The 24,093-nt window shown below is 38.7% G+C and overlaps 1 protein-coding gene across 12 annotated transcripts in view; it reads right to left on the bottom strand.

The window, feature by feature from the left end:
* Positions 1-781: 781 nt before the first annotated feature.
* Positions 782-24,093, bottom strand: part of NFIB (nuclear factor I B) — a 361,340-nt gene continuing 338,028 nt past the window's right edge. For all 12 annotated transcript variants that reach the window (XM_048503643.1, XM_048503639.1, XM_048503632.1 and 9 more), the window contains one exon: positions 782-8,578. In XM_048503643.1, coding sequence (XP_048359600.1) covers positions 8,561-8,578 — 18 coding nt within the window. In that variant the 3' untranslated portion in view covers positions 782-8,560. The remainder of the gene's footprint in view (positions 8,579-24,093) is intronic.

Here is a 24,093-nt window from a genome sequence, read left to right on the forward strand (position 1 = left end):
TCAAAGTGACTTACAAACCCCTTCCCTTTTTCTACCCACAACAGACACCTTGTGAGGTAGGTGGGGCTGAGGGAGTTCTGAGAGAACTGTGACTGGCCTAAGGTCACCCAGCAGGCTTCTTATGGAGGAATGGGGAAACAAATCCAGTTCACCTGATAAGAGTTGGATGCTCATGTGGATGAGTGGGGACTCAAAACTTGGTTCCAGATTAGAGTCCACCTCTTAATCAATACACAACACAGGTTCCCAAACAAAACCCAGCCAAAATTTGCAGAACTCTTCCAATAACTGTGCAAACACGATCTGAAACATTATATACTCCAGGATAGCAGTGATATGGTAGGTTTCCAAGCAGGTTATCCTAGGAAAATATTCAAAACAATAGTGCCCATTATTGAATCAGCTCTGATTCATGGATGCCAAGATTTGCAATTTGCCCCCAGGACACATATTTTGATGGCTCAACAAAAATAGTCCAAGCATCATGACAAAAATTAAACATTGCTAAAGATAAGAAATTAATACCACCCTCTGATTTATTTGATTTTAGCAATGAAACATAACTTTCTCTTGTATTTTAATCCCACATTTTCAAATTGTTTATTAAAAGTCAGGATATGTACACAATAAAACTGAGCATCAAGAAAAAGAACTGAATAAAAAACTTTAAAAGCTTATTCGGTGCTCTAAGAACCAGAGGTTAAGAATAATTTTGGAAATATTACTAATCAATCTTTATACTTCAAGAGGGGAGAAATAAAAACACAACTGACAAGAAGGCTGTAGCATAGCTCATTTTATTGTTTAAACAGTTTTTGCATAGGAAATATATCCGCTTCCAGTAATTGACTGCAGTATGAGCAGCTGCTAGCAGTATAGGCTGGATATAACAGTAAATCACATTAACTCAAGCTTGATTTACACCAGTTTAAAACTTGTGGCAGCTGAGTTTTTGTAACCTACAGAAAAGTACCCCAAAGAAAATGAATGTCCTCCAGACAGGCACAACTCTCCTCCCAGAAGAGGGTAATAATTGCCTGAGGCCCCAGTTCTAAAAGTTAAATCCATAGAGTGTAAATGCATCCTATTGGTAAAGTGTCATTACACTAAGATTGTGCATGCTTTAAAAAACAAAACAAGTACAACTATCAATATTTGGGGCCTCGGGCAGGTGGAGGAGGGATGGAGGGGAGGGGAGGGAAGCAAAAATGCCAAAAGTTTTAAAATGGATCAACCCTGGTGTGTAGCTAGCAAGCAATAACTGACTACTCGTCACCTACAGTTGTACTAAATGTATCTAAAGAAACACACAGCCCTACAAAAGTTGTTCTCAGAGAAAAGATTGGGGTGCTTCTTCCCAGTTCACTAAAGTCCTATATGATATAAGCACAAATTAACAGCTTGATGAAGACATAATCTAATGCAGCTTTTGAGAAGCCTAGGCCTGGGATGGAGTTACCCCTCACATTCTACAATGTTGTAGTTTTTTTTTTTAATTTTCGAAGTAAATGTTATCTGAAACATATTTACAACTGAACTCAACAGAGACTGTGAAACTGAACAGGCACTGGTCATTTTTTATTATTTCTCTCTCTCTTTTTTTGGTAAACATTTTTGCTGGTTTTTTGTCTCTCTCTCTCTCTCTCTCGTTCGCTCTAAGTTTGCATCAACTTTTATTAGTCCATGCAACTTCAATGCCCTCTATAAAGAATGCATAATAAGCCATACTTCTTCTTTTTTTAAAAAAGTCCTTCTGCATATAGATACACATTTGCCACATCAGTCCCTGTAGCAGTTTTCAAAACCATTCTGTCAAAAATACAGTAATACAAAGACTGGCTTTAGTGTCACTAGCTCATGCTGCTTTCTGTTTATGTAGGCCACCATTTTGTTTTGTTTTTTCCTGGAACTGTTATCAGGCAACAGACCCCTCAAAGGCATGGACTAGATTATGGGGTTTGCTAGTGGCACTGAAGCCTCTTTCACAAATTCAACATACATTTGAATTGCAACACACAGATATTCCTAAAGAGTAATAACTAGTGAACCCTTTTATTATATATATAAAAAACTACTTACAACCATTGAAGAAAAAAATTGCAACAAAAAATGTATAAATTGACCGTCTCCTTACTTTGTCCCCTTTACTATTAACAAATGTGACCAATAATGCTGTGGCATGGAAACAGTACAAAGAGTTGTCATGGCAATAAGTTTGGCTGATGCAAAGGTCATTGTGCAGGGTCAAAGGGCAAACCCAGTGGTCCATGTTATCCTCCAACTGTGGTGCTCCAACACACCTACACAATTTTGAGGAAACCAAAAAAACAGGGGAACTATCAGAAAGTGCAAATAAGAAGGAGGCAGATTTCAGCTCCTTCGGCATGGAGTAGGACATTCAATTTTGAGCTTTTACTGTTCAATGTGATTAGCCTGCATTTTCTTTATTTTTAGCGTTTTCTATCGAAACCCAATAAAAATAAGAGCCTAGGAAACATGCAGCTGGTAAATGTTATAACAAAAGACCTCGACAGGAACATGTAAACTATATTCAATGTCATGCTTAATGCATTACTGCCAGCAATGTTGTAGCCATTTTTAAAAAGTGAACACTGTACACTGAATATGTGATAACTCTCTGCAGCTTTCACAGTCTCACATAGCACACAGAATTTAGAGTTTTCAGATACAGGACATGCCCTGCTGACAAAGCATGGCATGTCCTTGTGCAATGCCATTCGATAAAAGTCCTTACGAAGCTCCCAGTTGCAAATCCAAACTTCTGCTCCCTGAGGACATGGCTATGTGAGATGTTAAATGCTGCTTTCATCTTCTGTCTGTCCTGAATGCTCTGTGAACCTACTCTTAAATACCATCATGTAACAATCACAAAACTTTTGCTAAAGGCCATATATACTAATAAAAAAAGACAGTGGTGCTTCCAACATTCTGAAATGCTCCAAAACCCAACTTTTCCAATACTAAATACAACAAAATAACCTTCATAAAATATAACTTTTCTCCATTTACAATTTCTTTTAAAAGGATTAGTAACCTATGCTTTTCAAGCATAGTGAAATATCTCCTAACATGGACAGATTTTTTTGTTTTGTTTTAATACATAAATTAAGAAACTGGAGAGTTTTAACCCAAGTCCAGTTCCCAAACAAGGAATATTCTTGTTTACTTTAAAAGTGGAAATGACATACATTTCCATTATAATTGCTAAAAATTAGCTTTACAAACAAGGGTGCTTTAAAAAAAATCTTAACAAAACTATACAGTGTACAAATTACTGTCTACAAGGTAGGCAGGTTCATTAAGAAGATCTTCCCTTCTTCTCTAGTTGCAGCTTCACAGGTTCATTCACATATTTTAAATTGAGCTGCCCACCTGAACGCACAACTATATTGCTATATTTAATATCTTGCCATGTCTTTATGTACAGTCTCCTTCACTGCCTTTTTTTCCTTAGTCAAGCCTCAAACGTCCATATCATTTTAGGGGAAAACACACTTCAGTGGCACTGCCAAGAGGACCAGGGCTGCAAAGCAACTGAATAAAGGCAGAACAGTGCACATAGAACGGGGTGGCTTGATTTAGTCAGAATACACTTCCTGATAGAGGAGGCTCAGACTAGATTTGAATTTACAACATTTTGTTAAAGGATTGAATTCTCAGCTTTAAGAAAATGTTAAGAATAGAAAGTGTGATACCGATGGGCATTATATTAAAAGAGGAAGGCAGAAAAAACCCACAGAGGTCATTGTCCTGAATCACTTCCCTTGTCCATAGCCCTCCTAGAAGGAATTACTGTTGTGTAAGTGTTGTCAGGATAATGGCCTGGATCACTGCACAATTCAGTGAAATGAAGCAGTTTTCACAGAGCAAGTTAGCCTTTTGTAAATAAGAACATGTACCCTTTTTTCTCAAAAGCCCAATTCATTCATATAATCGATATTATATTAAGTTCAACTTCAACTATCCATTTAATAGGGGATTGTTTCCTTTAAACAATTGCACTCCAAAGCCTGAACATATCTTGGTTCATCCTGCTGTGCTACTCCAAGTTTAAGAAGCAACCTATATAATAGTTAAAGTTTTCCAGCAGACTTTAACCATACGGTCCATATCTGCTCATTGATAAGCAATGAGCCATGAGAACAATGCATGATTATTTCACTAGCCTGCAGATGAAGAGATATTCAGTGAGACCTGCTTGTACATTTCAGTTATTCCCAACAGCTGTATATTTAGTGAATTAATTCACTTACAACAGGGCTCAGAAAAAAAGAGCCAACGTAAAGTTGGTTTTAGTCTTGGTGTAGCTAAAGACAAACTTTACAATAATAATAATAATTAATTCTTCCTACAACTTTTTCTACTGCCAGTAGCATTTGATGATATGACTCTTTTTGAAAACTGGTAGACTCAAAATCAAAAGCTCCTAAACAGGAGTCAAGCAACTGGGAGAGCAAGAGAATGACAAGCTTATAGTAGCTGCTGTGGTGCCTACTGCCACTTTAGAAAATTCAAAAAGCAGATAACAAGATTAGTAAAGATTCACTATTAGCAGGGCTTTCTGAGCAAATTGTTAGAAGATACAGCTACATGGCGAGCTCTACATGTGAAATGGGACTTCTGAGCCACCTTTATTTTTTAATAACATCCATGTGCATAGACAAATGAATTCCTTTTGAAATCTTGCTACTCTCAAAAGCAGTTTCTTGCACAGCAAAGGCAGCTGCTGTTAGAAAATATTGAGAATATGTGATTCATGTGCAACTGCCTCTTGTGCGTTACTCAAGGGGCTCCAAAAGTCAGAGCCGTAGGCTAAGTTTTCCTAATTTCTAAGAGGTTGCTTTCCTAAATCATTATCTCAAGTTGGTATCTGAAGGTGAATTTGACCCATAGTCTGGAACCTTCATGCACATTGCTGTGCAACATCTATTATCCAAATAGCAGTTAATATGAAGTTAGTGCCAACATTTGCATTCTACTTCCTAATTCTACCGCAATGAAGTTCAGTTTTGCATTCAATATTTTTATATGTAGGGAGGAAGTTATTTATCTGGCTTGCACCAGCTCAGGTTGATGCAAGCAAAGTCATGAACTAAAAGGAAATGCCGATTAGGGTTTTGGTTTCCTTGCAAAGAAGAATATTATTTGATCAGAGTGGCTTAAATTCTGCTGAAGCAGTTTCTCTCACTACATGGTGTTCAGGCACCAATACCCAAGCACAAAGTGCATGCACACTATGTCAACTGTGAGGAGGAAAACTATGTATAAACAACTGGCTCACACAGACATTAGTATTCTGTGCCTTGCCCTTTAACAGAGACCAGAGGCCTAGTTTTTTCTCCATTATCACTTCACAGAACTTGCTGCTAAGGCTGCATGTTGAGATTGCTCACACGAGAAAGATAAAACCAAAATCCAGTTGCACCTTACAGATGGGCAGCCCCATTCAAACCTGGAGGCGACGGTGCAGAGAATTTGGAAAAGCCCTGAAATTCCCCGCTGTTGGAAAGCCCCATAGGGTTTAAAGGACAAACTCTGCCAAAAAGGTGGCATATGTCTGAGGGGTGCCATGCAACTGGCCCTAAACCCCCGGAGGGAGCTGACTGCCAGCTGTCCCCCCGGGAAAGGCCTGGCCTGTCCCCCTCCCCCCACGCTGGTGTCCAAGTAAGGTGCCAGAAAAGCCCTGCTGTGGCCAGAATTTTTGGCTTTTTGGGTGGTGGGGCTGTCAGCAAGTATGCCCCCTCTGCTGTTGTAGGAGCTGAGTATCTTCTCATATACCTAGAAGAGCAGGGAAAGTGGGCAGTTAACAATGCCCATCATTAATAACAAGGTTCTTGCTTTGGCAAGAAGATACTGCTCTGAGTTTGACCAACAGGTTCACTCTCCTTTGGGAAACAACAGGGAAAGACAAATTTGAACCAGGACTTGAGACTTTTATTGACATGCCTGTCTATAAGGCCAGCTGTGGTAGGTAGACCTTTGGGGCTCTAAATAAGCATAGTCAGCTGTTTTCCAAGTGAATGGCTTCCACATGCAACTGATATGTGGTAATTTACACATTCTCAAGCCTTTCAGAAGTGATTCCGTTCATATGCCTTTTGTACTTGGGTATTTGTACTTCAACACAAAACAGAGCATGAAAAACTGTACCTTCAGAGGACAAAAGTTTTAACGGTATGTGTATGGATGTGATTCTCACCTCAAGATATGCTTTCATACCTATGTGTTAAAATGATACCTTTGCCAATTTTTCAAAGGCTGCTGCTCTCTGTGGGCCTTGACATCACAAAATTGAAAAAGAGGGCACACATTTCATCAAGTCAAGTCTGCCTCCAACAGAATTCATTATTATTAATAGTATTAGTATTTATTATTATTATTATCATCATCATTTTTTTTGATAAACCAGAAATGAGTTCAGCTTGCACCCCAGGTGGAAAGTTAAAAAGACACCTTTTTGAGATTTTTATCACAGTAGGCCAAAGAGTCGCTTTGCAGCCCTCACCCAGCTTAGGGGGCACTGCTTCACAGCTACACTGTCAAGTGTTAAAAATCCTCCCCACCCACCCCAGAATATATAGATATATGCATGTATAAAAAAAAATCCCCTGTCCATCTCTCAGTACACAAAAGGACCTCATCACACTGCAAAAATAGCAGTACCCACTTTGGTCAATTAAAACAAACAAACAAAAAGCATACATTAATCTTTTGTCTTTTTAAATCTGTGTACTTACCTATAATAACCAATGCAGCTAAAAGCACTACCTACATAGGCAAAACTTGGTATTGCATAATTTGTATAAATTTGAACCCCCTCCCCCCAATATTAATTGGAAGATGAAAAACATGAAAGATTAATAGAAAAAACACCAAAATACTGAAAATATTGCTGGTCGATTACAATTTTTAAGCGGCAACTATACACAGCCATGATATGCTTTATAAATGTGAGATAAAGTTATAACTGCTTAAAAAATCCATGATGTCACATATTTTTTTCATTTTCCCATCTGGAGTACAAAATATTTTGTCATAAAAATGGTAAAGATTTAAAATGATAATAAATGCAGCAAAACAACTGTAGTGATGTCACTTTTTAGATTCCAAGGCAAGGCACGTTATGTGGACATTATAACTTCGTGCAAATTAGGATTACTGGATAGAGTAGTTTTAATTAAATTTTTTATAGAGACGTAGAGGCAAAATGTATCCGCCCATGCACATTACTGTCAATACGAGAAATCTGTCAAACAAGGCTAATTTCTGAGAGCACCATGCAAGTTTTCAGCACCCTGTCATTAGGCTTTATTGAAAGAGTGCATTTTTTAAAAATATATTTTACCCCTCCCCCCAAAAGCCATAAGCTTTGCCATTGTGACATGGATTTACCTCTCTGTCTCTGTGATGTAGGTTTTATAGAACCTTTCATATCCTCTGTGGGTTCTTGATCCAACCAGTAACTTTCAATAAATAAAATACCTCAAAGGAGTCAGAAGCTAAATCAACATAAGTGCTCTGTTTCAATTCATTTCTTCTTCTCAAGTACATGATTTGTCTTGATTTAATTAATGCCTTTTAATGGCTTCCCTTCAAAACTGAGAGGGAAATAAATTTGCTCCAAATATTTTTGAAATTTTTCTTGTTTTTTTTTAATCCCCTCAATTTAGAGTCCAAGGGCTGAAGGACTTATAACGATGATCCCCTTAGATATAATTTTTAAATTGCACTTGCCTCTAAGTGTTTTCCTTAGTGGGGAATTTTTTTAGTGTATTTCTCGTTTTGTTTTTACTGTCATATGAGAAGATAACACTTTTTAAAAAAACCTCAAGGGAGGTATTGATTCTATAAAATGCCTGTTTATTTAAATGATGTCCTGAAAAATTCAAACTGGATAGCACACTAGGAAAAGGCTGGGTTAAGGGCCAAAGTTAAATAAATTTTGATTGATAATTAAAGGCTACTTTTTTCCTTGAAAAAAAAAACAAAACAGAAATCAGACTGCTGAGAAAAGTTGGCTCACAGCCCTTATTCTCCTGCAGCTCTGCTGCTGCCTCCTAGCCTTTGTTTTGAAAGCTAACTAGGAATAGTGATCCCATGCGTAAACAACAAGAATACTAAACCAATAAACTAGCTTATCATGCAATTATTAAGGCATCTAGAAAGTCAGTTAAAATATATTGTCAGAGACAGAACATCTATTTCCCAGTGGACTTCATAGAACAAAGGCTACGTAGGAGGAGCATCTTTCTATTCATCAGTGAAATATCGTCGACCCTTTTTTATGCCATTACAGTTTCAATCTTAAGGGAATTAGTGATTGTAAGTGCTGCAATTGCTGGTCTATGTTTCTTCTTTCTTCAGGTCCATATATTGTTTTGTCCCGTCTTCTTTCTTTTATAGTATTTTGTTCAGTTTCATTCTCCCTCAGTTGCTTGTTTCTGCTTGAAGGAAAGGCTCTCCAATTAGGTTCAAACCATAATTTTGGACATTTGTGGACAGGATTGGTGTCCTGTTTGATACTTGAAAGGGGACCAAGCTAGCCCAGGTACCAGGACTGTTGAGGGAAAAGAAAAGAAAGAACAGAATTAAAATGTGAAATACAGCAACAGCAAACACCTACAAGAATGAACATCTGAAACCCAGCCAAACCCATGCCTCAACAATAATTTTTCCAAAAGCATCTCTCATTTCACAGATAAACAAGGATGTGATTATACAAATTGGAAGGGGTACAATCACAGCAGCCCGATTCTGAAACAAAATGGGAGTCTATATTCAGAATCAAGTACATGCATATCTCCATCAGCACAGTCTCACAACATGGTTAATTCTTATAGTGTAGAACACTAGATAACCATAACAGACAGCTACAACAAGGTCAATATTTAATAATCTGCCTGTCTGCTATAAGGCTGAGACTAAGAGCTGTGAAAGGAAAACTGGTCATATCAGATGGTAAATCTATCTAAGATTTTAATTTCTGAAGGGCAAGAACTTTGCAGTGTCTGGATCAGACAAACATACATTATTGTGATTCAAGAATTAAGTATATGTTCATAAGAATTTTTTATCTAGGGCTCACAGTGAAGAAACAGCATTAGGTGGAAAATAGTAAATGAAAATAAATTATACCAAGTGGTTAATAGAACTGCTGCTGTAGTGCAGAATGACAAAAATAATTTAAATGTTTACATGAGCTTGACTTCTAATCTTAAGTTATGGCCATGTTAAAAATGCACCATACAATATATTTGTCAACATTATTTATAAATCCTCAGGGACAAGTAAATATTATGCAGATCCACAAGAGATCTGCAAGCTTTACATGCTTCTGACTGGTTAAGAGTTTCACATGTAGGCCTTTTCTAGTAATATAAGATTTGCACTTTCAGAAATACTACATGGGGGAGAAGGCTCTTAAAGAAACAATGTTTTCAACATATGTAAAAATTAGTAGCTCAGACATGTAAATGCTTTGAATAAATTATAATTCTTGGTTAATCCAATCCTATGACATCTTAAATATTGATGTGATGCTTGTAGATACAAAACTCTTCATCAAGTGATTCTGGACCAGTCATATACCTCTTAGGGTAGTTACATAGATTAAAAAGGAAAAGAGGAGAATAAATAGAAGCTGATTTTGTCCTCACTGCTGAGAAAAGTGGATTAAAGTGGGAGAGACTTTGTGGTCTTCAGAAAGAGAGGAAATATTTGAAGAGGGGCAAATGGGATGCCTCCTGCAAGTCCTTGTGGGTTTCCACTTGTCTTATACATAATACTCAACTAGAAACATTTGTTGTAATAATCTTTTTTGCACTTATAATTCCCACACTGATGAGAACTTCCACTATCCACTATCAATTATATTTTTGTTGTTGTGTGAAAGAAAAAGAACTGAACTGTAAGGGTACAGAAGTTGTTCAGACTGTAGTCCCATAAAATTTGATGCTAGATGTGATGAAGATTTTGTCCATGGATCAAGCAATAGATCTAACCCAATACCAAACAATAATATGTTCTATTTATCTTCTCTCTCAATAAAATATAGATACAGAGGACCTATTTTGAAAAGAGTTGTGTTCCCCCAATAAAAGCAGGTTTACAACTAAGGGATACTCTTTGATCCATATGCCTATACACTGTGGAACACTGATTGGCAAATGAGAAGCATGTCTTTCCAAGGTAATAATGCTCTGGCCACACATAGTTCAAACTACTATACTACAGTCTACAGTGAGGTTTTCTTTGAGGATGGTTTGGAAGTTTCAACTATACAGAATACAGCAAAGAGCTTGCTGGCTGGTACAACTATACAAAACAGATGGTCATGATCTTTGCAAAATCTAGGTGTAAATGTAGCTGGAAAGTGAACAACCATGTCCTAGAGCAAGTAAGTCAGTTTAGATATCTAGGGCTCCTATTCAGTTACAACCTATCTTGGGTCCCTCACAGCAAACAAGCAGAGAACAAAGCTAGGGTGAATGCTGCAGCGATTCTCCGATTTTTCTACTCTAAAGGACACCAATTTGTCCCCGCTGCACTGAAAATCTTCAATGCAAAGATAATCCCTCAACTATTATATGGAATTTAATATGGTTCCCCGAAATTAAATCACCTTATGAGTCAGTACAGGGATACTTTTTTGAAGATTTTTAGGGTCACCAAGGTGTGTCCCATATGACACCCTATGCAGAGAAACTGGACAAAATAGTATGGAACTGATGGCATGGACAAGGAGTACTTAAGAAATTACTGGACCCAAATTCATTTTGAGCCCAGACCCAATAGTTTTATGCATCAACTCTTATCAGAATCTACATCTGTGGGGATGAACAGGCATAGATAAGAGAAACTTAACAACATGGGCTTAACAGCTGACCAGTTCCAAACTATGTCTGCCATCAGAATTCATAATGAAATTAAATCTGTTTTAGTTGAGCGAGAGAAGCTGAGAATGTTGCGGGAGGGAAAAGCTGCTCCCCACAGGAGCGCCAGGAGTAATCGATCAGGTGCTGTGCCAACTATCTGCAATACATTCTGTGCAACCCCAAACAACGCCAAGTGTACGCTTTGGCTACGTTTTAATGCTCTACCTCACGCATATGACTCTTGGCAGGTATAATAACACTCCATATGAGAGCAAGGTTATGTCAATGTAGGCCGTTGTTGAAACCCGGTTCAACATGTACTGTTGGAGTGTCCAATATCTGAAGTCTATCGCAGCTCCATGTACATCTGTCCATTGGTAGAAAGCTCAAAAGCGCTGTCCAGATTTTAAATCTGTGATGAACTTTCTACTCAATGGGTCTGTGATGATCTTGTATGTGAGAATGTTGCAAGTTTTTTGAGGCACTCTATTTGGTCAGAAGCAATCATTGTCTACATAGTAGTAATGGATTAGATGAATTTATATGTCGCGGTTTACAAAGGCGTGGTTGTGAGCGTTTAGCATTGTTTTAATGTATTTAATGTATTTAATGTTTTAATGCATTTTAATGTTTTAATGTCTCAGTTAGTAAATAAATGCCTCTTTTCTACTTTTCTACTAACTCTGTAGTTTATAATGCCAATAAAGGCTTTGGAATTGGCTACAAAACAGATCTCATCCACATTAAAAGTCCTATACTGGCTGCTGAATTGCTTCCAGAAACAACTGTTACCTTTAAATATCTGGATCCAAAGGATTTAATGGATTAGCGACCCACCTACTTAGCTGTTCCTTCAGGTCATCTTGGGAAGCCCTGCTATGAGTTTCCCTCACCTTTTAAGTAAAATAGCTAGGAGAGAGAGATATCTCTCTGTTGGGGTCTCTTAACTGTGGAGTGCCTTCCTGCAACTCAGAAACTGGTGCCAAGTTTCCATTCATCCAGACCACTGGTGGAGTGGATTTCCATTACTTGAGGAATCTGCTTTCTTTTACTGCTTTTTTGTTGTTGTTCTATGCTGGTTTCATTATTTAAGACAGCCCAGGCTAGCCTGATCTCAGAAGCTAAACAGGATCAACCCTGGCAAATATTTGGATGGGAGACCTCCAAAGACCAACCAGGATTGAGACATAGAAGCAGGCAATGGCAAGCCACCTCTGAATGTCTCTTGCCTTGAAAACACCACTACGGGTTGCCATAAATCATATGTGACTTGACAGCAAATTACACACACACACACACACACACACACACACACACACACACACACACACACACACACACACACACACACACACCCCTACTTTAACAGTAGTAACAGCTGTCAGAATCCTGATAATTTTTAAACATTTGTTGGCTGTTGTGGATTTTCCGAACTGTGTGGCCATGGTCTGGTAGTTTTTGCTTTAAAGTTCTGTTGGTTGTTCTAATTGTTTATTATTCAGTTGTTTATTATTCAGTTGGAAACCTTAAGAATCACTGTAGCTAAGAGTGCAGGATATAAATGTTTTAATAGATAAATAAATGTCATGACTTCTCTACACTGGTTTTGGGGTGTAGACTCTATGACATTCTACTCCATTGAAGTTCCTGTCCTCCTGAGGCACCGTCTTCAAATTTCTGGGAGTTTCCCAACCTGTGCCTGGCAACCCAAACCTCCCCCCCATCTCCTAGCAGTGGCCAGAGGGGGAGGGGTGGCATGCAAGGGAGGTGGAAGGGCCCGGCATCTAGACATGCCCACCCACCCTAGCGGAGGGAGGGAGAGGGAGGGGTGGCATGCAAGGGAAGGGGAGGCAGGGAGGGAGGGGTGGCATGCAAAAGGGGAGGGAGGGGTAGCATGCAAGGGAGGGGGAGGGAGTGCCACCAATGATTTGATACCACAGGGTAAGTGTGTGGTAGACAGGCACCCACAGCAATTTTCCTAAGTTGCTGTTCAACACTTTTGTCTCTGACTCACAGATGGTCAAAGCCTATAAAACCTGCCCTAGTAGCTTTTTCAAGCAGCTAAAATTCCCTCTCTCACAAAACAAGCCCCAATTTTTTTGTATGTACAATCCTAGTAATGCCAGCTAGAGAAGACATGGGTAGGGAAAGAGCAAAAAATCTAAGGCACAAAATTGTAACTGAAAAGTAAAATTGAATTAATTACTGAAATCAGAATTTGTATAACTAGTAAAAGGCAGACAAACTTCTAAAATAGCTTTAAAAGCTAGTAATATATTTCCTTATGCAGATAGCTTTTCATGTCCTATATGCCCCAAATCTTTATGGAAGCAAATGTACTGTACGTATTACAGGAAAATTAAGTCATTTCAAAATGGCGACAATCACTTGTTGTATCCACATAAAAAGCCCCAATGTGTTGCATTCTACAGCACCACAAACAGGAAGAGATCACAGAGGTAGAATTTGCCCACTTTCTCCTTTACCATGCAGTCACATGTTTACCACGAAAATTCTTCCTGATCGCCCTTGCAAACCAACTACAGCTGAGAGGTCTGCGATAGAGTTGGGAAAACTGGGAAAAACTGTCACCTCCTTTCTTGTAGGTAGAAAAGTATGGCAGAATAAGACTGCTATTCAGGCAAGAAGGAAAGAGAGGAAATGTTACTCAATTCTCCCGCTTTACTGCATGCCCCCTTCTCTGCTATCAGGCCATTTATTTATGAAGATCCTCAACCCTCAGCAGAAGGTTTTCTGAATATGTTTGCTGGGGGAAACAAAGTCAGAAAATATTATATTTGAAAGTTGTTTCTCTCGAAACAATTGTAAGATCTAACCCAGAAAACGTATCCCATGTTTAAGATCAGCACACTCCAACCAGAATGAAGAAGAAGAAGAAGAGTTTGGATTTATATCCCCCCTTTTTCTCCTGTAGGAGACTCAAAGGGGCTTACAATCTCCTTGCCCTTCCCTCTTCACAACAAATACCCTGTGAGGTAGGTGGGGCTGAGAGAGCTCTGAGAAGCTGTGACTAGCCCAAGGTCACCCAGCTGGCGTGTGTGGGAGTGTACAGGCTAATCTGAATTCCCCAGATAAGCCTCCACAGCTCAGGCGGCAGAGCGGAGAATCAAACCCGGTTCCTCCAGATTAGATACACAAGCTCTTAACCTCCTACGCCACTGCTGCTCCTATATGTATCAGAATGCTCCCTATATGTATCAGAAAAAATATTTTACCCAATCAGATGAAAACCAAAACCAAAGAAGTCACTCAAGAATAAGCAAATAATATTTTGAAACATGTAAAAGTGGAAAGATAGCCTCACTGCAGTCACATAGAAATATAGAGCTGAAGGGACCCCAATGATTATTTAGTCCAACTCAACTGCAGCAACTGTACACCATATTCTGTATTACTGCCCCCTTCACAACTGGGCCAGAACAAAGTTCCTCTCAACCTTATTGATGAGTTTAGAGTGCTGGACAGACCAGCAGAAGACAGTTTATCTGTTAATCAACGAATCCAGCAATGCTCTAGAGCACAGCGATGCTCTAGATCCAGCGATAAACAAACAATCTTATTTTTGCTTTGTATTTTGTCTTTTAATTTTTGTCTTTTATTTTAAATCTTTGTACTATGCCATTAAAGGTTATCTGTAAATCAGTAGTCCAATTCCCTGTACAACTCAGGACATTCACAACTACCCTTCTCTCCCCCAGTAACCCCTGCTCTATGCCCAAAGGAAGGCAAAAAATCCGCAGAACTCCTGGGCAATCTGGCCAGGAGGAAAATTCCTTCCTAACCCTAAAGCAGCAACTGACATTATCCTGGGCATGTAAGGAAGGGCCACAAGAGTCCAGTGCTGACTCCTGTCTTCTTGCCCTTCCTTTCATAATCTCCCTAGATTCACCAAATCAGCATTGCTGTCAGATGATCATCTACCCTCTGATTAAAACCTTCCCAGAAAGTAGAACCACTGTCTCCTGAGGAAGCCTGTTTCTTTGAAGAACCCCCCTATCAGAAACTTCTTCCTAGCTAAAAACTCTTAATTTTAACCCTCCTGTTCTCTCAGCACCTAGACTTCATAATTTTTACTTCTCTAAGATCTCCCCCTTACTCCTTCTCAAAGCTAACCTTTTTAAAGCAGGTAAATCACAGTGACATTACCCATTTCTTTCATGTTCTCTATTTTGTACAAAGTTGTTTTCAAATACAATATAACAAGATACAATATAACAAGATACAAATACAATATAACAAGATATAAGATACAATATAAAACACAACAACGATACCCTAGAGATACAAAAGGGTTAACAGTTCACTTTTTTTAAAAAGCCCCTCCTTCCCTGAGAGCACTGCCAAAATCATCTGACAGGAAACATAAGATTAAGTCTATCCTACCTAAGTGAACAAAGAATGCTCAGAACAGGCAACTGGTCTACTGCAGAGCAAGAACTTTTCTAATCCTGCAGGAATCTGCAGTGCACTGCTGAAAATACAGCGGCAAACTTGTTTTTCATGTAACATTCTATGCGGATCTCCTCATTTTGGTTACACTGCATTTTCTGCTTCTTCTTCCATACAGGTTAACTTAAAGCTCCAAACATAATCATGTGGAAAATGCACATTATTGATTCCTATGGTCCATTGTTTCCCCACTCTAAGTCCCTGAAGTTCAAGTTCAATCTGGAATTACATCATGTCTGGTTTCTCCTGGTTACCAGACGGCTTGAGACGTGACCACAGCTACAGAAAAAACAAACAGTCTTCTTCACGCTTCGGCTCCCCTATCGATTCAAACAAACTTTTCCCCCCTTTCTCAAGTATGTTTCAAGTATGGAGCATGGTTAATTTAGAGATTAAGTTCCAAATTAGATTATCTAATGGCATCTTAATGGATTGCTGACCCATTTCCTGTGGGATGGCAGCATGCAAGTCTGGCTGGAATACAATTAATTTCTTAGGAAGCATTCAGAATGTTTGCTTAAATGGAAAGGAAACATGCTCCACACATCTTTCTTTATGAGAGAGTTGGGTGAAACTATAACAGAGATAGTGACAAATTGATAAAAGCCAGAAACTGTTCAGTTTCTCCCACCACAAATGATTTCATCAGTAACGTTTTTGGTTCATTGTGCTCGTTGGAAAAGGTGAGCTTGTACTTTTATAATTCCAAGAAAACATATAATGCAGAAAACAACCCTCTGACTAAATGCAGTATTTATTACCTGAAGTGCAAAACTTGCAGAAAATCCAACTGTAGAATTACTGGGTATTGATTTGGTTCTCAAAAAGTTTGCATGTTTGTTCAAAACTGTAATGTACAAAGCTGGTTTGGCCAAAAAAAGAAAAAAATAATTTCCCAGCTCACCCTACTCCACAAACCAGAGCTTATTCCATTTCATTGCCTTATCAGCATTATCATCACAGGCCTTTTGAGGGGCTGTAGGCAAAGAATGCTGCTTTAAAAAGTTGAACATTTTGAACACCCCTATGGCTAAAGCTGAAAGGGATATTCAACACTCTGAGAATAAGGCTCTCCTCAGGAGTCTAAGAACAAACCAGCTGTTGTACTGTACTCCTGTGTCAAGATAACAAAGTGGAAGCAGGAAATACTAGTCTAGTGGCTCGGCACAGCAAAAGTAATGTTAAATTAGCAGTTAATCCCTTAAAACAGCATTGGAAGGGTTTGCTTTTTAAAATATAAATTACTTGCCAATGAATGTCTGAACACCGTTAATTTTTGGAAGACCAAAACCACTAGAAAGTTAATAATGACTGGATAAAAATCCTTTAAGCACTTAAGGCAACCTCCAAAGTTAGGAAAGCAGCATAGTTACTGCTTAAAAATAGAATCTCAACTGGAAACAGCTCCTAATCGATTTAAAAAACCCTCTTCTAGAGGTAAAATGGAACAGGCTTTGCTTTGTAAATTCATTGTATAAAGTTGTTTCTTTCTCATGTGTCAGAATATTTGAAACAGGTCTGTGGCTTGTGGCAACAAGTAAGTAATCAAAGGATAAATCAACTGAGTAATATAGGAATTCAGGAAAGTTTTTTCACTGAAATGAGAACATCTTTTTTTTTTTTGGTACATTATGGGTTCATTCGAAGAAGACTCTGAAGGCTGTGGATCTCTTCTACTGCCCCTCTCCTCCCAACAGTCCTTTCCAACCCTAGGAAAGTAGCTTCTTGCAGTTACTGGACCTATGTGATTTGATAGGCTTCAGTGAAGTGAGGGAAAAGGTGAAATTGTCTTTCCTGCCTTTTTAGTCAATCAGTTGGAGGAGTTTTCCCTTTTCCCCTCCTCACTGCAGCCCACTGACCTTGATGCCATTACTCCATGAAGGAGTAAAATAGGCTTGGACTTAACAATAACTGTTGCTCATCAACATCATCCCTGTAGACATGGATTAAGACTACACACGATAAGCCAGCTGTAGAACAGAATTTGCAAGCTTTCCTAGAAACCAAGAGTGTGTCGCTCTCCTCCAGAGCAAGTATAACAGTTTTTCCTGCCTGAAACAAGGAGTGGAACCTCTATCCCGCATTTCCTGCTTATCTGCTATGAAGTCTTAGAAATGATAGCCAATAAAAAACTATAACGATATTATATTTATTGGCCATGCTGGCAGGGGCTGATGGGAATTGTAGTCCATGAACATCTGGAGAGCCTCAGGTTGCAGACCCCTGCTCTAGGTGCTGTTTTCTATAGAAATGTCCCAGGGGTCATTGCCTTTCCAACTTCTGCATTCTTTCTTGGTTTCAGGTCCAGCGGGTAGTGTTTCACAAATGTGTCCTCAAGTTGCTGCCTTATATATGTCAATTAAAAATATTGATGAAAAGCAGCCAAGAAGTCCTAAACATAGTTGAGTGGACACAGAAGTTCAAAGAGCAAGGCTTGCCTGTAGCTTCATAGCATAATTGGACTGAAGCCACAACCCTTTTGGAAAGGGACTATGAAGACGCAGCTCTATACTTCCTTGGGCCCAAGTAGCCAATGAATAAAGTCTTATCAATCCTGAACTGCTTGATTCTGTGAATGTAACATAAGAAAGCCCTCCTAACATCCACGGAGTGGAAGGCCTTCTCAGCCTTAGTAGTACGTGATGGAAAAAATACAGACAAAACTACCTCCTGAGCCAGGTGAGACTTCAAGACCACTTTGAGCAAGAAATGTAAACTGTGTGCAGGACAACCTTTTTTTTGAAGATTTTAAGGAAGGAGAGTATCAGGCCTTAATGCAGTCAGCTCACTGATTCTCTCAATAGAAGTGATTGCATCCAGGACCACTACCTGCCTGCTCAGTAGCACCAAAAGATATGAGGCCAGTGGCTCAAAAGTTTTCATCGTAAGTTGTGATAGGACTACAGATCTGTCCCCCCTTCCTTAAAATCATCAAGAAAAGGTTGCACAGCAGTTTACCCTTGGGGAACAATCCTCAGTGTGTGAGGAGGAAAACATTACTCAACCAACCCTTTAAGAAGACCTTTAGCCAATCTATCAGGCGGATTCCGCATGGGCCAAAATTAGAGAAAATCTAGTCCTCACATTAGTGGCTCATTGAATCCAACTCTATGAATCTTATTTACAAGCTGCAAATTTGCCATTGTTACAAGAAATGCACTGGCCAGATGAAAGAAAAGTTAAATTTCTACTATCAGATAAGAAACCTGAAATTACAATTAAAGTGGCTGAACTTTTAGTATATGTTGTACAATTGAACTAGAATTAGTGTGCACTGCATTTCTTTTGCACTTGTTATTTCTTTTAAATGTTTCTATTTTATGCCATTAAAGGTATTTGTTGTTGCTGAAATAAAATGAGGGTACTCTTAATATCTGCACCTTGATTTACACCAAACATTTTATTTTTAAGATATCTGCATAAGTAATTTATAACATGCCTTCTATACTCGGTTTCAAAAGATACCAGAGTATGAAAGGTACCCATCATGCTGTCAGGAATGCTCTAAGTGATCACATTCAGATAGCAGTAGATTCTCTTTACAATTATTGGATAGAACAAAGACTAATTGAGTTGGATCTTATACTTAAATCAATGAAGAAGGTTCATGCAACAAAATTTAATTGGCTTCTGTGTCCCCAGTAAAGCTTCCTTGCCTGTTCCCATTCTCTTGAAATGCCACTGAGATGGGTTGGGGAACCCTGCTGAAAAGGATGACCTGTAGAACAAGGAACTGCAATAAGAAGAATTCATGCTATCAGATTAATTATCAGTTACAATTTTTTTTCTTTTGGTGAAAAAAAGCTATAGAAAATTGCTGTCATAACTACACTCTGTTGTTCTAACCATAGCTGATAATAGGCACTGGGTCTGAGATCAGTTGTTGCAGCTCATCTGTGGAATGTGCAAATCATTGCTGTATATCAGGTGTCAAGCTAAAAGATTTATTTTATCTTGAGCTTTTATCCTGAATAAAGCTGGCCTTGTGGTTTGCTGAAGGGTTCTGATATAGTTTTGGCTATGGCTTTGACTGGTGCTTTGCCCTGCACTGAAGAGAGATCCTCTTCAGAGCACAGCTTCTGTTACGGACGCCTTCCCACTCCCACTACCTGAGCAGCAGATTCCATAATCTCTGCTGTTTGTGGGAGCGGGCAAAGAGCAGAGCAACATTTGCAGGGAAGACAACAGAAATGGCCCTCTGTTATTCTTTGCTTTGTGCTTTTTTGCTGCACCCCGCCTCCCCTACTCTACTTCTGCCCTCCTCCATGATCAGACTTTTAAAAACTTTATTCAATCTTCAAGCATTTGTACCATGTTAGATCTATTGAAATAATGGTAGATCTAAAGCAGGAATGTTGAAATAAAAGGAATATTGAAATAACAAGCCATCCTCTCCTATTGTGGTGGCAGCGGCAGCAGCAGCAGGAATTGTATGTCTGTGTGTAAGGGGGAGAGAGAATATCAGTTCTAGGACAAGGTACTCTTCTTCAGCAGAGTGTGGTTCAGGGAACCGCTTTGCCTCTTTCGGGGGGGGGGTAATTTTAGAAGGGGCTACAATATTGATATAGCTGCAGTAACAGCAACATTGATATAACACTAATTTTAAGGGCTTTAATAAAGTCCGCAATCTTGAGACTACCGGGTGTGATAATATCTGTGTCTTTAAGAGTGAGTTGATGGGCAGAGTTAAGAGAACCAGGAAAAGCAGAATCGGGAGAGCTCAGCAGGCAACTTGTGCAGCAAGCAGTGGGATGCCTGGTCGCCTGTAAACAGAGAAATGTGAGGAGACACCACTACAACCTCAGTGTGCAACAAAGAGAGTCAAGGTAAACATCTATGCATAATGGGTCTTAGTTAAATTTCTGTTTAGCTGTTTTTATTATTCTTATTATGCTTAGATGTTGCATCTTTGTTAAAAAGCACAAGCTTTGAAAATAAGCACTAAAAACAAAAGCCCTATCAGAGGTAGCCGCTGCAGTTATCACATCAAGACAGTGAATTTTATATATCAACTCATCTCCAAACACTTCCACTAATTCAAATCAGATGAACTGACAATTTTGACAGGTTTTGCACTGAACAGACATACATATTCAGTGCATGAACCCAGTCTTTGCAGAATACCTCTGATAAACTTTGTTTTTGCTTTATGCAGAGAAACAATGAAACTGCAAATATTCTTGAAAACTGGATATGGTTGTTATGCTGGGTGGATCTTTGGTGTCCAAAACAGACTGATACTTCTTCACAGTTCAGGTAAGAAACCACACAGAGCTTAAACAAAACAACTCTCCAAATGTACACAGACTTTATTTGCTGCATTTACGTTAGGAAAGAAGTGTAGAAAAAAATAATTAAAGCCCAACTTTGGTGTGTATTTAAGAACATAAGGACATAAGAACAAGCCAGTTGGATCAGACCAGAGTCCATCTAGTCCAGCTCTCTGTTACTCGCAGTGGCCCACCAGGTGCCATTGGGAGCTCACATGCAAGATGTGAAAGCAATGGCCTTCTGCGGCTGTTGCTCCTGAGCACCTGGGCGGGATTACCTCCTCGCGTCTTTCGCTCCACATTCCCAATTAGCTGCCATTCTATGATGGGAAACATGAGTGCACGTCCTTTTTTTTCCATTTTGCCACCCCCGTCAGAACATGCCACCAAAAAGGGGGGAGGGAGGGTGGCAGGGAGTGTGTTTGATTGGCCAATCCACAGAGATGTGGGGGAAATGTTACAATTCCTGGCCAATGCTTCGTGCACAAGAAGGTTTTTTTTTTTGAAGGTGCGCTTTTCGCCACCGGCCAGGAGAGTCGAGGCAAGCGAGATTCCGCACTGTGTCAGCTTCGGCTGGAGTGCAACCCGGGTTCGCCAAAAAGTTGTACCTCCCAATCAAGCTCGAAAATTTGACGGGGGGGGGGGGGTAGAGACAGACACGAGTCGAACTCTACGGCTGTGCGGAGTATCCGGGTCGGACATACATCAAACTAAGGTCGAATCCTACAGCGCAGAAAGGGCCTGAGTGTAGCTAAAGCAACCTATGGGGAAGATTTTAGGGATAAAGGATAATTGGAACTACTTCAAAAATAATTCCTGGTTCTTTTCTTGATATGCCACATATCAGCTTGGAAAACTAGCATAGCTTAATACATAGCAGCAAATTATCATGTCCAGTGCTTACTATTAGGGTATGAATGAAAAATGTAAAAGTTTGTAGTGAGTTTCACAATAAAGTTCACAATAAAGCCTAAGCCCTGCAGCCTTGGTTGGCGGTGTTCCCCCATGGCATCTTTTAGCATCATAATTTTGTCAAGAGTTGCATACCACCCTGACCCCTACCAAATGAAAAGAATTTGTTTGCTTTGCTATGGTTTGTAAAATGAATTTGTTTAGTTAATTTATTTACATAGCAGATGTAACGTATGTTGAGAAATATCTTCTAGGAAGATTATTCAGCCTAGAGAATAAAAGCAATAAAACTAACCTAAAAAATTCAAAGTGGGGTACTGAAGATGAAAACCTAAATCTGACATTCTTCAACGTACAAAGCTGAAGGCATTAAAACACTTTTAAAGATAGGATAAACAATTCATTTCGTAACTGGAATACAACTTATAACTACATTACAAAACTACTCATCACATGTCATGAAACAATGATAACATTTTACAATAAATGAATAACCATAACCAAAATTCAGGAATTAACAAGATTACTTTTGATAAATAAGCGTTTATGTCCAGTTACAATGACCACTGCGAAATTAGGATACTGACAAAACGCAAAGGAGAAAGAGGGTAAAAGTAATAGTGCAACCCTAAACAGAATTATACCCTTCTAAGCCCATTGGCTAAGAAAGTGTGACTCTGTTTAGTTAAAAGTTAAGAAAGCAGTCAGGAAAGGTTGATTGAACAGGGATTTAACCTATAGGAAGTAAGATTAAGGAGGCAAAGTCAGTATATTTTGCCTCTATATTGAATGCAATAATGAGAACTGTTCAGCCTATGTGCTGAGGATAGGACAAAAAGCTAGAGGAAAATGTGAATGATGAGAGTAGTTCAGAAATAAGTTGTGAAATGTTCTTCATTAGAAAAAGGGTTTCAAGAGAAAACTACATATGAGTCATAAATATAACTTCAAGCAGGATATTGGACTAGTTGACCCATGGCTTCATTCCAGTCTTAAGTGTATATATGAAGCCACAAACCACATAGTACATTCTATTTCCACCACGGATACTTTATTTATAAAGAACTCTTCTGGCGTCGCGGAACTACGAATCTTTCAGTTTTGGGACTTGAGACGCTTGAATACTGATGAGGTTGACCGAAGGGATTATAACAACCACTTGGAATAGGCAAAAGTACGCTTGTTTTTTATACTGGGATATGCGTGCTAAGGTTTTCACATCTAGCATGGACTTGTTTGTCCACAAAAGCTATCTTTGCTGTTGAGGACTATGACAGTTCCCTTTCATGTAGGAACATATCCAAGTAGGGACAAATTACATATTATACACAGTCACGTGTAGTTTTTACCCACTATTTAAAACAAATGAACAAAAAATAAAAAATAAAGTCTGCAAACAAGAATAAAAGAAAAGGAGGAAAGGAGGAAGTTTTCCTACTGGCTATTTTTCTAAACAAAATAATCTCTCTCAGCTGCTTTTCCTTTATCAGGGAAAAAAAGTAGTTGTCCAAATTGTATCCCACAGAAGGAGAGAAAGGTGGTGGAGAGTTATAAGCTAAAACAACAACAACAAAAACGGACAAGATGGGAAAGGGTTAAACATTCTCCTCCTCTTCCTCATCTTCCCTCCAAGTTTGCAGCCCTCCACAACTGCCTTTCATTTAAAATGCAACAGGTGAATTATATGGCCCCTTCCGCAAACGCAAAATAATACGTTTTCAAACCACTTTCACAACTGTTTGCAAGTGGATTTTGCCATTCCGCACAGCTTCAAAGAGCATTGAAAGCAGTTTGAAAGTGCATTATTCTGCATGTGCGGAATGAGCCTATGTGAAGTATAACATATCATTTAGTTTTAATATCATATAACCTAAGAGATATTTAAAGAACTGAAAAATGAAATATGCAAATTCCTCTTTCTCTTAAAATATATATTGTTGGGAATGTATAGTACAGTTTCAGCTATGAAGTAAACTCAGTTGTAAAATAAATGTTTTGCTGTATAGTCTGTCTGTTTTACCGCATACATACTGCAGAAAAGTTAAAGGTAATCTGAAAACCCCTAATTTTATTTTATACCATTTGATCTTTGAGGTGGCAAATTACTCAGTTCACTTTTTCTTCAACAATACTTTACAACTTTTGCAAAGCATACATGGAACAGAAGCAAGCCAATCACATGGAAACATTTGTTAGGAAATGTTGGTACAGATAAAATGCACAGTTTTGGCTTCTGTACCATATCTAATTTTCCAATAATAAATATTACAGACAATCAATTTATTGTACTTCATGCATTTCAAGGGCTTGCTCTTTGTCAAGGGTACTTATCCATTTTTTAATCAAAAGAAACAAATTCTTCTTTTCTGCTTTTTGTTAAAGACTAAAAGCAGCAAGAAAAGTGTCTTATGTTTGCAATGTAAAAATATTCCCGATAAAGAACAAAACGTCGAAACATATTGGGTGAATTTCTGCAGTGAACAGAGAACTTTCTGAATGCTCCATTCTTCGAGTTTGAGTTTGGATTTATATCCCCCCTTTCTCTC

This window comes from Sphaerodactylus townsendi, linkage group LG07 (genome assembly GCF_021028975.2).
Source record: "Sphaerodactylus townsendi isolate TG3544 linkage group LG07, MPM_Stown_v2.3, whole genome shotgun sequence".
NCBI classification, from domain to species: Eukaryota; Metazoa; Chordata; class Lepidosauria; order Squamata; family Sphaerodactylidae; genus Sphaerodactylus; species Sphaerodactylus townsendi.